This window comes from Ctenopharyngodon idella, chromosome 4, assembly GCF_019924925.1.
Source record: "Ctenopharyngodon idella isolate HZGC_01 chromosome 4, HZGC01, whole genome shotgun sequence".
In the NCBI taxonomy this organism is placed as follows: Eukaryota; Metazoa; Chordata; class Actinopteri; order Cypriniformes; family Xenocyprididae; genus Ctenopharyngodon; species Ctenopharyngodon idella.
The window spans coordinates 2,374,182-2,392,438 of NC_067223.1; the positions used below are offsets into that span (position 1 = coordinate 2,374,182).

An 18,257-nucleotide genomic window follows, 5' to 3' on the forward strand; every position below is an offset into this window, starting at 1 on the left:
CTCTTCCTCTTATCTCCTGAAATAGGGCGCCACGTTAAGTTGTTATAATAGCTGAACTGGCAGCTCAGTGGACTCTGAGTACCATTTATAGAACATACAGTTTAAAATCTTGTGTTTTATTCTTCTTGAATCTAGACATGTTAAATTTATGACATGCTAGACGTATTTGAAATAACATAACACTGTGTCCTAAACAGTGTTGGGGGTAATGCATTACAAGTAACTTAAGTTATGTAATCAGATTACTTTTTCAAGTAACTAGAAAAGTAATGCATTACTTTTTCAATTTACAACAAAATATCTAAGTTATTTTTTTAAATAAGTAATGCAAGTTACTTTTTCACATTTATTGACTGACTGAAGATAAGATTTAGAAATAAGAGTGTTGAACTTCCTTCTCCTGCATCATATTCTTCTTTAATCCAGAATGGCAGCACAGCTGAAAGATTTGTTTGAGCTGCGCCCCCTACTGTTGAGGGGTAAATGCATTTCCTTCAGCCTGAGGCTTATTCATTTCACTTTTGGTGTAAAAGGGCCTTAACACTTGCCAAAAAATAGAACCTTTTTTGTTGTTATTAAACAACAAACAAGCAAGCCCAGCCCAGGTGAGAAAAAAGTAATGCAAAAGTAATGTAATGCATTACTTTTCATAAAAAGTATCTAAGTAACGTAATTAGATACTTTTTTAGGGAGTAACACAATATTGTAATGCATTACTTTTAAAAGTAACTTTCCCCAACACTGGTCCTAAACAGGCTGGGATGCAACAAAAATTTATCAGAATGAATGATTCTTAACAATTAATTAAGTATTTCACAGGTGCTTCAAACGTTGCTAATGCAGTCATAATTTAGAATCAGAAATATCAGTTTTATGTCCTATCCAGCTATGACAACAACAAGAAATCCACAATCATTTGGTTCTTATTCTTCTCAGTTGAAGAACTGAACTCTCAAATATCCTGAAAAAAAAAAAAAAAAAAAAAAAGAATCACGAATTCCACAAAAATTCTAAAGGATCATGTGACACTGGAGTAATGATGCTAAAATTTGCCATCACTGGAAAAAATTACTTTGTAAAATATATTCAAATATATGTTATTTTAAATTGTAATAATATTTCACAATATTACTGTTTTTACTGTATTTTAAATGCAGCCTTGGTGAGCATAAGATACTTCTTTCAAAAAGATTTTAAAAATCTTACCTACCTCAAACTTTTGAATGGTAGTGTATTAAATGCGGAATGCTTTAGGGGTACAGTTATAGGATTTGAATTAGGATTCGTCTGAAGTAATTATAATTAGCTTTAAATAAAAACAATACAAGTCTATGGTATCATTTAGATTGCAAGGTAAATGGGTGGGTGGGTGGATAGGAGTGTGTGTGGGAGTAAGTCAACCTCGCTCACATGCTGAGGGCTGTTAAAACTTGTATGTTTGCATTTGAACCTTGAACTCTTGTGCTAGCCTTGCTATGCGCAGAACATCTTCTCTGCTGTCATTCTGCTCTTATATAGCATTATAAAATTAGAGAGAAAGACTGAGAGAGAGCAGTGCATAGAGAATGGAAGATGACTAACATACGGTTTAAACAAAACACTCTCACAGAGAAATTCTACATTTATAGAGGTACTTAAATCAAGTCATAGTAACCTAAAACACACCACCGAATACTTCAAAACATGTTCTCTCTCTCTCTCTCTCTCTCTCTCTCTCTCTCTCTCTCTCTCTCTCTCTCTCTCTCTCTCTCTCTCTCTCTCTCTCTCTTGTTCTCTCTCTCTCTCTCTCTGTCTCTCTCTCTCTCTGTGTGTGTGTGTGTGTGTGTGTGTGTGTGTGTGTGTGTGTGTGTGTGTGTGTGTGTGTGTGTGTGTGTCAAACAGGAACTGTTCCAAATGCTCACAAGCTCAGAAAAGACGATGGGAAGGATTCCACGCTGTAATGAGAAACAGATGACCACTTACATCAGTGTGTGTGTTTTGGCTTAGTTCTCACACATCATTATTATGGTCATTTTATTGAACTGAAAAATGTGTAACTGAATGTACTCACAGTTATTCTACCCCTCTCAGTCCCCCCTCGATTTTTCTTGTCTTTTTTTTCCCCTTCAACACCCCCCTCCTCCCACCTTCTGTCTCTTGTCTGGCCTCAGATTGAACTTACATAAGCTTAAAGAGTGTTTTGTGTCTTTCTCTCACTCTACCCAATCGGTTTAGTCTTCCTTAGGCCTGAAACATGTATGCAAACGCAAAAGTTTCTAGCTTTTGTCCAGTTTGTGTCGTTGTTTTTGTTACCGTGTGCAATTAAACATGTTACCGTGTGCAATTAATTACATGTTTAATGGCATTCATTGTTTTTAACACCATTAGCACATTTATTTAATTTGGCATAATTGTTTAATTAGAAACATTAGGGGTAATTGTAACAGATTGAAATGGTTGTGAATAAAAGCTAAAAAATCAGTATTATTCATGTTGATTAAAGCAGCAAGGTACTCAAACCTGTGTGTTACAGTGATTTTACCACCGATAATGGGTATTTTTACATATAACGTGACTGTAAAAAAAAAAAAAAAAAAAATCCTCATCTGTCATTGGTTGGGTGAAAAGGTAATCCTGCCCCAAACTAACACCATTGGTTTAGCAACTGTTGAGCCAATTATTTTTATGAATGCGTACACTGTAATCCCTACAGAGCCCCGGGCATGACATGCAGGAAAAAAAATAGTAGGCTAAATCATGCACACGATTTACTATTTCGTATACTATAATGTGCATGATTTAGTAAATTGAGGGAATGAATTAGTAAATCGTGCGCACGAAGTAGTAAATCGAGGGAACGAATTAGTAAATTGTGCGCACAATTAAATTTTTTTCTTGCATGTTATGCTGCATGTGCTGGGCTCCGTAAATCCCAAATAAGTTGGGCTAACTCAAAAAAAATCAGTTACATCAACTTTTTTTAGTTATGATGTTCCCAATTTTAAGTAAGCAGAACTATCAATGTTTAAGTTTGTAGTACTTCTGCATGTTAATTGTACTTTAACAAATAATAAAAGTACTGAGTTAGCTAACATACATTTTGATAGCAATTAACATAAAAGATTTATTTAATTAACTTTTTTATTTTGAGTTCTTGCAAATCAAATGAGTTATTTACTTCACTGTAAACCCTAATAAGTTATCAGAACTCAAAAAAGTTGAATGAGAAATGCCAACTTGCTAATTTGCTAACAAGTTAACAATAGGATAGTATAGCACTTACTGAATGAGTACAGCAACTTAAAACATATAACTTATCTGCTCTCAAACCAAGCCGCATGCGCCACTTGTTACCATGATGGTAACTCTCCAAAAACCAACATTAACAGAAACTCTTCTAAATTAGCATAACAAAACATTAATCACTACTAAATCTCCTTTACCATTAATCTTGCACAAAAAAAATTATATATTTACTCTCCCTTTTGAGTGCCATGGGCAAAGCATGCTGGGAAATAGAAATCCCAGCCCAGTTTCAGTTAAACGTAAGTTTTAGTTGTTTAATTTAAGTTTGTCCTACTCAAACCAATTTAGTATTTTGAGCGTTAGGGTTTATAGTGTAGGCGTAATTTTGACAGGGTTATTATTGTCCCCACCACTTTTTGAAACATCTTACACAGATTTACCTTATACAAAAGAAGCACCTCCAGCTGATTAGCAATTTGTTGCTGTTAAAACAGAGGCAATCTGATGCTGGAATGTATTGTTTTTGAAATCATGCTGAGTTTTCGTTGCCACTGTTATTATTGGCAGAAAGCAACAGAAGGTGCTTCATTCTATCGCTTAGCACTGTTGCGGAGACTCTCTATTCGTTCGGTGAAATAAAACGCGTGGAATGAGATGTTTTTGTTGATGTTGAATAAAGTATCATAAATGACTGTGTCATTCTAAAATTCTCCTTCCACTCATCGTCTGTGAAGTGAAGCAGGACAATGTCCCACTAGTCCTTGTTTCGAACTCTCATCCTCAGACACCTTGTTTTGGGCGCGGGGCGTTCTTACTGCTTGATAAATATAAGCAGCACGATACAATTGTTCATGTGCTCATTGTCTCCTAATTAGGACCCGAAATAGATAAATATTAAGTCTGCTCTTTAAAACAAAGAGAAGAAGCAATATAGGAGAATAATATGCAAAAACAACAGGAAACTATACATTTGTGCAGTGTGAGCATGTCAAAAAATCAATTCAATTTTAAGCTTGTGGCATTTAAACACACACATCAACCCGATCACTATATTTTGCCTTCATGTAAACATTACGTTCGGATTCATTGAAACAAAAAGTGTCCATGTAAACACAGCTGCTGATGAACATCTTTGGTTTTAATGAGAAAAAAATAATAAACTATGCAAAGGCATGCTTAACAAAACTAATTTTACACACTTGTATCATTTTAAACTTCAGCCTATAGTCAATGCCATTGACATCTAAAGGGAACTCCATCGCCCCCTTGAGTACTGGAGGTTTGTTACGATCACACTAATACGCATAGAATGCATATACAAAAGTTTGTACAATGCTACTTCACTTTGTGTTTGTGTACTAGCATAATGTCTCTCAGTCCTCATGCGTCCATCTTATTTACTCACTCTGTCTCTCTTCCTGAGTATTGGAGGTTTGTTACCACCCCAGTAATGCAAGAACACGTATACAAAGGTATGAAGCAGATTTTTTGAAACCCTCTTAATGCTAACGAACACTTGCCTATCTGCCATTGGTCAAGCAAAAAAATAAAAAAATAAAAAAATAAATCCAAACCCAAACTGATGCCATTGGTTCAGAGCTGTTCTGAAAGCGTGACAGACGTTTTTCGTACAAAGTATCGTATGAATTGAGTAATTATAGTGCTTCTGCATCTTAAACTGGGATATATGTTAAAAAAAAAAAATGTATTAGCTTTAAAATTAAGTTTCTAGTCAATGTCAATCTTTCGCCCCCTTCAGTACTGGAGGTTTGTTACTACTACAGTAATACTACAACAGGTACAAAGGTATGTACAGCACATTTGCATACTTGCATAAAGTATGTTTCAGGCCTTATATGTCCATCTCATTTACTCCTCCTATCTCTCTCTGTCTTTTTCTCTGTCTCTCTATCCCTCTGAGGGAATTAGACACTGAAATGGCATTTACTGTATAAAAAAACATTGTGAGGAGAGCTTTGTGAACATGACCTAAGGGAGAAAAAAAAAAAGTGATCACACATTGTATCAAATATATCCATTCCACTTTTCCATTACAGCTAAAACATCCCATTTCACCCATTGCAGAAGATAGAGGTTTACCTCCAAACCTTAACCTCTGACCCCCACAAATATGTGTGTGTATTCTTTGTGTGTATCTGTTGGATCATTTTGAAAGATATGAGATTGTTATTATTGCTTGTGATGCCCTGAAGTGATAGGGCAGAGGATATTTGCTGCACACACACACAGTGTTGGCATGTCTTATTGTTTGTGTGTGGATAAACGTTTGTGTTGTGTTGTTTATGTGCAACACCTGGGGCGTAGATGGTGACTCAAGTGTTTCCTTTTTGGGGCTTTTACATGGCATCTTAACTGGTTTAATAATAACACATTGAACAATCCCCAGTGAACTTCTGTCCCTCAAGCAATGTAGATGCCCTATTGAATACTATCCATCCTATAAAGTGGGCGAATCTCAGAAAAACTATAAAACATTTGGTAACACTTTAGTATAGGGAACACATACAAACTATTGACTACGACTTTTCCCTCAATAAACTCCTAATTTACTGCTTATTAATAGTTAGTAAGGTAGTTGTTAAGTTTAGGTATTGGGTAGGTTTGAGAATGTAGAATAAGGTCATGCAGAATAAGGCATTAATATGTGCTTAATAAGTACTAATAAATAGCCAATATTCTAGTAATATGCATGCCAATAAGCAACTAGTTAAAAGACATTAAAATAAAGTGTTACCGAACATCTCTGGCTCATATTTTACTCTAAAAACAATGTAAATCAATGAAAACATTGGAAATGTGTATATACTGTACATGATTAAATATATTAATCAAAAGTATGAACTTTCTAATAACCAGCAATCAGCTCAACCATGTCCCAATTTGCACCGAAAGTGTTTGATGGGAGTTTCATATCGTGAGAGTATTTAGAGTGTTATTTAAGCAGTATGTTTTATCAGATTGCAAACTTCCATAATCCATTTCATAGAGAGGAATAACATGAGTTCAGGGGGCTGAAACGACATGATATGAAACTTCCCTGCTGAGGGTGAGATGAGCTAAGACAGACAAATTGTTTCTCTCCAAAACAGGAAGTGAGAAAAATTTTTAACTTCCTGCTTAGGAGACAGTTGGGTGCATAAAGCCCACAGAGACAATAGTGTATCAAATTCCTATTTTTACATCTGTTTTACAGTCTTTCACTCCCTGGATCTCCTTTTATTCAGTTATGTAGAACAGAAAACTTTTTTTTTTTTTTTTTTTTTCATTAATTTGTCACATAATACTTCAAAGAATGTTGTTACACAATCTATCTTTGTCTTAAGTTCTTTTTCATCATTCCACACTCCTTCTTCAGAATATGTCTTCCTTCTCTTGATATTTTCCTTTGTTCATTCATCTTCATTTCAGATATGATTGTTATTAAGCACACAGTGGCTGATATTGATATTCACAATACAAACAACAATCTGAGATAGCAGTAATCAACTTTTAATATTAGTACATCCACTGTCAATCAAAACTGTCATTCATATCTGTGGGCGATGAAGTTTACAAGACACTATGCACTCTGGGAAATGATATTTCTCTCTTTTTTGCTAGTCTTCATTATTTATGTATTCCGTTAATAAATTTCCTTTGAGGTCAGGGTGGAATATTTGAAAGGGATATGTGGGTAGTTTCATTTTAATTTTTTCTTTGAGAGCGTGGGCATAAGATGTGCATCATAAATATGATTTTATTATTTCATAATAATTTAATTTCTTTTTGTATGATGTCAGTATAATTGAAGTCTAATGTGATGATTTAAATCAGCTATTTACAAATTAATCGCAGGTCTGTTATAATGCTAAATTCAATCAATGCTATCAACTTTTAAAAGGAAGGATGAAAATGATTCCCATACATGTTTTGTTGTAGTGGTACGTACAAAACTTTCATATTTAGAACTACAAAATAATCTCAATATTTGATTTCATAGGTTTGATTTAATACATTATTGGATTGGCAGTGTAAAATCTGGATCCTGAAGCAAAACTAGTTGAGAACTACAAGAATAAATAATAGTCTTAATAAAAATCTTACAGATGGAATCCCGCCCCTGTTGTTTATTTGGTTGCTTGTATGCAGTTTATGTACTTCATTAGTTTGTAATAATGGTAATAAAAGTACAATTCATTCTGTTCTTCACTCTGGCCAGCTCAGTTATTGATTATTTTCTCCATATGTTCCATAACCTCTAATTTCCCAACAATTGGCTTAACACAAGAACATCAGAGGTCTAATTCAACCTCCCAACGATCAATAACTGTGATTACACAGAGAAAGAGCTGAAGGAGGGCGATTTTTGGCAAAGGAATGACTGGTGAAGTGTCTTACTGTCAACAAAATGCTCAGCTGTTAAGCTTGTACATGCCCAAGAGGCATTTTTCTCATGTTTTTTGATTTATGTGTGTTTTTCTATTTAAAACAAGACACATGGCTCAGACATTATATAATAAAGGCAATAAAACTTGCAATACGAATTAGTATAAATACAGATCACACAACCCACAAAAGTTATTTAGCTGGAGACACACAGATATTGACTATTCTTTGAACTGCAAAGCCAGACTTAGTCAGTTCAGTATTACAGCAGTCGAGTTACATCTGCCTTTGTTTGATGTGTCTGTGCAGCAGATTTGATGTGATAAGCAAAAAATAACGTTTTTCATCATTATTACTTTAGATTTTAAATGTATAAACTTGGTGTGATAACAAGTGGATTGTACAGTTAACTTTTGTTCCAAAACCAGTTATTGTTAACTAAAACTAAAACTATCAAAACAAGGCTTCATTAAAGGATTAGTTCACTTTCAAATTAAAATGACCATAAGCTTTACTCACCCTCAAACCATTATAGGTGTATATGACTTTCTTTTTTCTGATGAACACAATCGGAGATATATTTGTGTAAAAAAAAAAATCCATATTTTACAAGTTATGAAGTAAAATATCTAGCTTCCACCAGACCGCCTTCCGTATTCTTCAAAACAAGGCTTCATTAAAGGATTAGTTCACTTTCAAATTAAAATGGACCTAAGATTTACTCACCCTCAAGCCATCTTAGGTGTATATGACTTTCTTCTTTCTGATGAACACAATCGGAGATATATTTGCGTAAAAAAATATATCTATATTTAACAAGTTATGAAGTAAAATATCTAGCTTCCAACAGACTGCCTTCCGTATTCTACTTACGAAGAAAGTGTAAAACTCTCGCAGTTCAAAAAGCTTACGCTATACGCCTTCCATATTTAACTTATGGAAAAAGCTTAACTGACGCGATGCCAGTTCCGTTTTTTTTTTTTTTTTTTCTCCGTAATTTGAATATGGAAGGCGGTCTGGCGGAAGCTAAATATTTTACTTCATGACTTGTTAAATATGGATTTTTTTTACACAAACGCATCGCTTTGCTTCAGAAGACCTTTATTAACCCCCCGGAGCCTTGTGGAGTACACGTTTATGATGGATGGATGTGGATGGAGCCACTTTCTTCAGCTCATATTCATTGATCCTGCTCACTGCCATTATAAAGCTTGGATGCATCAAGATATTTATTAATATATCTCTGATTGTGTTCATCAGAAAGAAGAAAGTCATATACACCTAGGATGGCTTGAAGCTGAGTAAAGCTTGGGGTAATTTTCATTTTAAAGTGTATTAATCTTTTAATTGAGATAAAGCTGAAATTAAATTAAAAATATTAAATGAAAAACGTAAAAACTTTATGAGAAAACAAAAAAATGAAAATTATAAATGTTGCCTTGGCAACTAACTAAAATAAAATAAGTTGAAGTACTAAAATTACTAAAAATAAAAATAAAGCTAAAATGAATTTTTTTTTTTTTTTTTTAACTGATACAAATGACAGTCACATAACAAAATTACTAAAACTTGAATATAAAATGAAAATTTAAAATAAAAGCTGATTCAAAAATATAAATAAATAGTATATAAATAATACTAAAATGACACTGACCTAGAAAGCATTTGAAAATCATGTTTGTTCTCGATACAAACACTGTTCCAAAACATAGAATGATTCCAGATTCCAGTGTAGCACTGCATGTATACCCTTTACAATGAAAACAATTCCAGAATTCATTGTGACTGACAAGTCAAATTTTGCATTGTTATATGTTTTTTATTGTTATATGTGTTCCTGCCCATCTAGAGTGTCTCAAATCACTTATAAGGTTCTATTTCAGTTAGCTTATGTAGGTAGTAGATAGGCAGCTCACTACCGTTTAGAACAGTTTTCTTGAGAAGTTCCTACTAAAGTGTTGTACTGTAGGCCAAATTACAATGTGATGTGTGTTGAAGTGTGTAGATTCATATTTTCACTTCCCAACAAAGACAGAAAGCAAAATGAAAAGCAAGGGTTGTGCATTAGCTTTGTAGCTAATGCTAATCTGTGTATTTTATCATTTATGTTCAGCCACAGAGAATATTGAGAAATGTTAATATATCACACAAGACTGTCACTTCAGAAATGTAGAATTTCTAGAAGCTTTATCATTATTCTTCTTCACCACAACCAACTTGAGACCGACTAATGAAACCAACAGGCTTGCGCAATGAAACTTATCTATTAGCCTTATCAATTAGCCACCAACATGATGCTTTAATTGACATGCCCCCTACTCTAAAAGTCTAAAGCTTAAAGAAGATCCTGAACTTCCCACTGGTAATTACAACATTGTGGCATTCATTTGTGCTCATCATTTAAATATGATCATACCGACATGACTTGAAGGCAGCATTAGATAACTGTCATTGATAGCAGCGCACAGGGTGCTTAAGAAAGACAAAAACAAAGAAAGTGCAATATACCCTTTAAAGCTACTTTTTCAAATATAATCTAATCCTTCAGGCAGTTTATTCACTCTGTCACCTTTTGTCTCATTGTTTTCTCCGTCCTGTTTTGTGCTTTACAGACACAGTAACAGACCTGTTAGCTTAGCGTGATGAATGTAGCCAATAACAGCGCACGCTGCTCCTCTACCATTCTAATGTTACATTTACATATGCTTACCCGCAAGGCCAAAACACTCTCTCTGTGTGTTTCTCATTATCTTGTATCGTATCTAACATAAATCTCAAGTGCAATGTGGCGTTAATTATTATTAGCCTAATTACGACAAACTAGCAGCTGACACACCTAGACTCTGTTTTTGTTTTCACATGAAGGGAAGAAGGGGTGAATTCACAGATTTTTCCACTTTTGTGTGCAAAAACAAACTTCTTATTCACTAACCACCTACAATCCAGTATCAAACTAGCTGCTAAATTTGCAGAAAAAAAAAAAAAAAGTAACCCTGTTGAAAAAAAACAGCATATACTGGTTAGGTATGTTTTGGAGCATGACAGCTGGTTTGAGCTGGTTTAAGCTGGTCCTTAGTTGGTCCTTAGCTGGTCATGAGCTGGTTTAAGCTGGTCAACTGCTGGTCCTAAGCAACTAGCTCCAGCTCAGGACTAGCTAAAACCAGCTCATGACCAACTAAGGACCAACGTAAACCAGCTCAAACCAGCTGCCATGTTTCAAAACATACCTAACCAGTATATGCTGATTTTTTTTCAACAGGGAAGCCTAACTTTCATTCTTTCTTTATGGTTTAGGATTTTTTTATAGATTGCACTCTACTCACAAAAATCACAATTAACATCTTGTTACTTCTGCCCACCTTTTCTGTTGGTCATGGAAGCAAATGATCATCAATGTCTCATGCATTTGAGCAAACTTTCAGTGTATATTCAGTCGTAAAATTATACTACAGTCAGTGTTGGGGGTAACGTATTGCAAGTAACTTGAGTTACGTAATCAGATTACTTTTTCAAGTAACTAGTAAAGTAACGCATTACTTTTTCAATTTACAGCAAAACATCTAAGTTACTTTTTCAAATAAGTAACGCAAGTTACTTTTCAAATTTATAACTGACCACTCTCACTTGCACAAAAACTTTCAGTATTCCTCAAAATGAATAAAAACAATGAAATGCAATCTCAGAATTCTACGCAAACATGTAATAATTAACTATAATAAATTACACAAATATACTTTATGCATATAATTTCACTTTATTAACCAATGTCTTTGCTGCTGACATTCAATGATCTAATTCAACCATGCTAACAAGCAAAAATTACTTTAGATTTAGAAATAAGAGTGTTGAACTTCATCCTCCTGTGTCCTGTTCTTCTATAATCCAGAATGGCAGCACAGCTGAAAGGTTTGTTTGAGCTGCGCCCTCTACTGTACAGGTGTAAATTTGCATTTCCTTCAGTCTGAGGCTTATTCATTTCACTTTGGTGTGAAAGGGCCTTAACATTTGCCAAAAATAGAACTTTTTTGTTGTTGTTATTAAAAAACAAACAAGAAAGCCCAGCCCAGGTGAGAAAAAGTAACGAAAAAAAAATGCATTACTTTTCTTTTTTTTTTTTAGGGAGTAGCGCAATATTGTAATGCATTACTTTTAAAAGTAACTTTCCCCAACACTGACTACAGTCCCAGTAAAGTAAGTCAGATTGCTGTAGTCTGCTGGATCATGAAATGCCCCACAAGATCATAAATTGTGCCATTTAAAGTATTTTCAGCACAGTGCCATTAATTGATATCTTAAAGTAAAATGTCTGCTTTATCACCTTTTAGTTCTATCATCTGACATATTTCTGAGTGAAACAGACTTTATTTGTTTCCATCAGAAATTGACTGGATTATGAAAAGTGGGCGTTACATACCAAAACAAAACCAGGCAGGCATGAGGAGGGAAGGGGTTTAAACATCATAAAAGATGGCAAATGGTTGTTTTAGTTTGATACAACATGCACAGTGTGAAAAGCATAAATCGTGCACAATATGGCGGAAATTAGTTCCGAAATTACCTAACAGGTCATTGTTTTCTGCTTTTCTAGATGGTCCATACAGACAAGGTCACCCATCCACACCTCATCCACGTGTGTTTAACGGCATTTACAATGATCTTCATCACGGTGCGAAAGAGACAAGGACACATACATTTCATAATTGCATTTAAAAGCTCTCCAATTTTTGTGTTGTTCCTGTCCTCCCTGGACGGGCGGCTTTATGAAGCTTTGACTGTGAACAGAGGCAGCACTTTATTTCCGCCTGGTTAGGCAGAATAGATCCTCATCAAATCGCTCTTTTTAAGACAATGTGCATGTGGGCGTATGGCTTTGGGCTTATTTGACAGCATCAAATGGATTTCAGAAGAAAGGAAATATCGTCGTTTATGAAATAATCCCCTCATAGTTATTTCATCCTCGCGCTGGTGTGCGTGCCATCATTTTGCGCCTTTCCTCATTTTCTTATGTCCTTTTTTCTTTTTATTTAGGCTGAATAGATGCTGACAGAGGAAGAGAGGAAGGAATAGACTTCGAAAGGATGATGTTATACTTTATTTAGATTAGATGTGTAGATGGTATGGGCTGTGAATTGTGGCTGACGTCTCGGGTCAGTGTTTCTTATTGTGGTGGAGGAGACGACAAGAAAGTGCCTGTTTCTCGTTTTCCATCTACGTCTTTCTCTCATACATCTCCGCGCCTTGAAAAGGAGCCCAAGAGGTGTGTATGTGTGTGTGAATGTATATAAATATGGTCGCTAACAAGATTACAGGCCACAAGTGAGTGGATGATGGGTGGAAAAGGAACATGTTGTACATGTTTTAAGAAGCTATGTTTAAGAATAACACTCTCAAACCCACACAAACCCACTGCTTTCCAGAAACCAGGATTCTGCTGTTTTGTGGGTTTGTTAAACAGGCCTCTTTGCTTATTATTTAGCGCGATTTGGTTGGTGTGGTTGTAATGTTTATTAGCTTAGTGCTTGTAGCCAAAGAGTGCCAGCCAAAGTAGTGGACATGTGGCTTTTCGGGTCGTTTATAGGGATGTCGTAGAATATAGGCTTGCTTTTGAATTATGCAGCAGCAAATGTTGCGTAAATGCTAGTAGTAGTGTTAGTGTAGATTTTAAATTAGCCACTTAAATTAACCTATTTTCTTTCATGTTCCTGATTTTATCATGCACAATTCATTAGTGCACATTAACTCTTTCCTTGCCAGCATTGACAGTCATTATCACAAAACTCTCATGGCCCCCAGGATGTTTTGGGAGCAATGCTTTTATCACTTGTTTCTGTTTTCTTTTTGATTCGGAGATTCTGTATTCTTTCAGAAGTTGCGTAATAGCGCCCCCTACCGTAAAACAGTGAAAACACAGAAAGACAGAAAATTTTGTCAATGGTGGGGAAGCATTGTCTCATAAATGACGGAAAATTCCTTCAATGGGGAAAGAGTTAAAATGCAGTTGTAACGCGCTTGCAGGGATTCAGACGAAGGCAGAAGATTATAGTACAATACAAAGAAGTTTAATATCCAAGACAGGCAGACAGGCAACAGCAAACACACGTAACATCGACAATACCGGGCAATGAACTGAACTCAGGCAGGAACTTAAATACACAAAGGTAAATGACGAACAGCTGTGAAGATGGCGGGAACTAGACAAAGGAAACACATGTGACTGAAAGTGACAAATTAAAGGTCTATGAAAATGAAACTAACTAAACAGAACCATGATATAAGTCACATTTATTATTGTTCAGCAGTTTTTTTAGGCAAGATCCAGTCATTTCAATAGGAATCCAGGCAATCAAGAATTACATATGAGGGCGAAAGATTTCCCCGCACAGATTTCGCAGGTGGATTTTACCACAAAATTTCGCAGAAATTTTGCTAATGTACACCATTATTCCGAAGAAAAAAAAAAAAATGGTTTCATAATATATGCTTAGCTTTTCTGCTACCTTGCAATGTGACTAATGCATAATGTTAACCAATAGCATTGTTTTAGCAAACTAACATTCAGGTTATGCTTAATTGTGGTTTATGTAATGTCCACTTTTAATGGAAACAAAATAAAAAACTAAAAATGTTACATTTTAAGTAAAATGGATTGTAAATGCTGTTTTAATATTGCATTTTAGAGTATAAAAAGTTGTATTTTGTTCATTTTCTTGGCCAATGTAGTCTTCAATGTTATACTGACATCTGTTAGTGTGAATGTAGCATCAAGCAAAAGCATCACATTTTTAGTTACGAATTCCATTCAGTCCCTTCAGGATTTTGTGGTGTTGCAGTTAATGCAAATTAAGATATCAAAGTAATGGATTTGCTAGTCCGCATAATGATTTAACCAATAGAAAGTGCATTATTTTACTGGATATGCACTTTTTAATTTTTTTGAAAAATGCAATTTCAGACAATAATATTTGTAAAACAAAATGCGAAAACAGTATGACAACAATAGACAATAATATAACTGTTAAATACTAAAAAACAATATTACTTTCAAACATTAAAGGATTAGTTCACTTTAAAATTAAAATTACCCAAAGCTTTACTCACCCTCAAGCCATCCTAGGTGTATATGACTTTCTTCTTTCTGATGAACACAATCTGAGTTATATTAATAAATGTCCTGACGCATCCAAGCTTTATAATGGCAGTGAATGGGACCAATGAGTTTGAAGCTCAAGAAAGTGTATCCATTATAAATGTACTCCATGCAGCTCCAGGGGGTTAATAAAGGCCTTCTGAAGCGAAGCGATGCATTTGTGTAAGAAAAATAACCATATTTAACAAGTTATAAAGTAAAATATCTAGCTTCCGCCAAACCGCCTTCAGTATTTAGCTTAGGAAGAAAGTGTAAAACTCTTGCAGTTCAAGCGCTTACGCTATGCCCTACGCCTTCCATATTCAACTTACGAAAAAAGTGTAACTGACGCAACAGATATTTATTAATATAACTCTGATTGTGTTCATCAGAAAGAAGAAAGTCATATACACCTAGGATGGCTTGAGGGTGAGTGAAGCTTTGGGTAATTTTCATTTTAAAGTGAACTAATCCTTTAGATTAGATTTGTAATGTAATCAGTCACCATGAGCAAGCCTCATGGTGAACACAATTCTATTTTCAGCAAAGCAGAAGTATGACTATTTCTGTACCAGTGTCACCATTGCCTGGTGTAGAGGGGGTCAGAAACACAATTGATTTCGGTAAATATGCACAAAAAAATATTTACAGATAATTGTACTCTTACTGTCACTCCCTATCACTTATTACACAAGTAGCCTACATAATGATTATAGGTGTGTTGTCAATATACAGTGCCTAAAATAACAACATAATGCATTAGTCAGTGCAGAAATAGCCTGTATAGCCTATATAGGCCTAGAAAGATTTGTGAATATGATAAAAAATGCTGGCCATTAACATGAAGCTGTTGATGCACAAGTAAGCTAGTGTGATCACCAAACATCCAAAAGCATATAAAACAAAACTGCCTAATTTTATCAAGAAAAATGTTGACGCCCACAAATAGGTATAGGACTGTGCAAGCTTTGGGGGTATTGATGGACTAGATGTACAATAATTCATGTTTTGATCATCATTCTGAATCCAATCCAGACAAAGTTTTCACAAAAACAAAAATTTTCTCAGCTCCTTGTTCGAAATGCTTTTTTTTTTTTTTTTTTTTAAATGAAACTAACCCACATTCAAGTGTTAATAAAAGCTAGACTTTTTTTTTTTTTTAAAGAAGAGGTTCTGTTCTTTCTTTTGATATATTCACTGTTTACATATTTATATAACAAAATATTCTGGGGGCCATGAAAGATTTGTGAATATGATCAAAAACGCTGGCGCTAGCTGGCAACTTAAAAATAATATTCTGGTTGGGAAAGAGTTAACTGTGTTCTTACTGTCATATAGTGTCATTGTGAATTCAACAGCCTCAAAAGTGTTGAATATGTTGCAGACATACTAGAACTGAAACTACTTATGTCTCTATTGCTTTGCTTTAATGCATCCACGCTCTTAATTTCAAGAGAACTTAACCATTCTCAAACATAGTGGCCTATTTTGGGTTGGTCAGAGGTTTAAATATATATTTTTTAATTGAGTATGTTTGCCTCTTACAAACATTCACATTAATGTGAAAAGAACTGTTATTTTTTAGATAGGATAGATTGTTGTTTATTATATTACTGTTTCGATTTTTTGCCTTTCTGCCTCTTCTACAGTAAAAACAAGCCAGTAGGAGAACTCTGACCTGATAATATTGAGCAAGAGATACACAGGAAACTCAAGCTTCGTGCATGTGTTAACTTTCTTTATTTCACTCTCGTTCTTTTACACATGCCTACAAACAATGTATAAGAAAACTGAGCAGAGTTTACATTAAAAACAAACACTTCAAGTAGTTTTACCTTTATTAATCTGAATTAACATAGTTTGTGTGTGTTAGTTTATCTGCAGTTAAAGCGCAGACAAGGTGGTAGCCCTAAAACAGGATGTGGTGATGCGTCAAACAGGAAGTAAGCCGTGTTAGATACAGTAATGTCACGTGAAATGGATGTCTGTCTACTCATTTGACTCACAGACCTAACCGTTTTTCTTCTTCTTGTTATAGTTTATGACAAAGCAAGATTTCCATTTTAAGTTGGCCATTTAAAGATGAAAATGTTCCAAAAAACCTGTTATGCAAATAACTGTTCTTGGCCATTGTTACAGTTTGCAACAAAATGTTTCAAGATGTTAATTGTGTTATAAGGTACTGAACAAACTATGCTTCAGTAGGCTTTTTTAATGACAGAGACCTGGGATTCTACAGTAGTAGACAGTATTAAGAACATAATGAACAAGTGTCAGAACCTTAATAAGAGGGCTACACTTATTACAAAACATTTTTTTTTTTTTTTTTTTTTTTTTTTTTTTGACTAAATATCAGTTCAGTTTGTTTGGCACAATTAGCCATTAAGTTCACATATTAAAGTGTCTACATCTGGTATATAGCCTAAAGAACAATACTAATGAATGCATAACAATGTAAATAATATGTAATTACTTTTTTGGAGCAATTTGTATTCTTTGTTATTAGGCCGTTTAGCAGTATACAGAACATTACAGTATGTACATATTAAGAACACTGTATGAAATGCTTTATTGTAAGTTAAGTACACCTAAGCCTACTTACCCATTTTGACTCTGGCATTTAGACTTTAAAGTGGAGAAGAGAATGACATTTTATTTTCGTTGGCACTTAGTCTCGTAACACAGAGTTATAGAAACCTGTCTCTATAAAATCCTCTTTTAAAAATTTACAAGAGGCATAAAATTTCCAGGTAATCATTCTGATGCAGGCCTATGTCGTGTGTACGGAAAAGGTTGCATACGTTGAGTCGGATATTACACAGAGGTTCGTAGAGATGAGGCGGTGAGAGAGAGAGAGAGGCAGAGCTGGAGTGATTGTGAGGGGCGGAGGAAAGAGAGCCTGTTCTCAGCGCTTATCACACTCAGAGCAGTGCAGAGAGACAGTCGGAGTAACAGCGCTCACTCACTCACTCAGTCAACCGCATTCTGTCCGAGCAAAGCCCGAGCTGCCCGAGCCTCAAGCATGGTCTCTATAATCTCAGACCTGGACCCTCTCAAGAGCTGGAACGTGTTAAGGTAAGACCCGACCCGAACATGCATGCGGAGAGCGCCGAGTGTCTCCATCTGCCCGCGCTGAGCACGCGCTCTTCCGCTCCGCTCCGCTCGACTCCAACACAAATGTTGTGAGAATTACGCACGGCTGCGTGTGCCATTTCGACTCGAAAAAGTGTGTGTGGGACTTTTTTTCCTTGAGTTCGCACATATACTGTCATGCGTCTGACGCATGGAGTGTCCTATTAACCCTTTGAGGGACCAAGCCCTCCCCCGAACACACCGGGAATGAGGAGACTTATCAGACCGGGCGCGTCTCATCTCATCTCATCTGTGATGCGGGATGATGGTGCTGATGCTGAGAAGATGCCGTGCGCATCGCTGCCAGATTTGTATAGAGTAGTTCATTTATGCACTTTAAGTCAATCGACTTGACATTTCGGGCAGTTCTCTCTCTTTTCTTTTTCTT

The 18,257-nt window shown here is 35.3% G+C and overlaps 1 protein-coding gene across 1 annotated transcript in view; it reads left to right on the forward strand.

Moving 5' to 3' along the window:
- The first annotated feature begins 17,360 nt into the window (after positions 1 to 17,360).
- Positions 17,361 to 18,257, forward strand: part of celf2 (cugbp, Elav-like family member 2) — a 156,984-nt gene continuing 156,087 nt past the window's right edge. Inside the window, exon 1 of the mRNA XM_051891341.1 lies at positions 17,361 to 17,812. Within this exon, the coding sequence (XP_051747301.1) occupies positions 17,760 to 17,812 (53 nt within the window). The 5' untranslated portion in view covers positions 17,361 to 17,759. The remainder of the gene's footprint in view (positions 17,813 to 18,257) is intronic.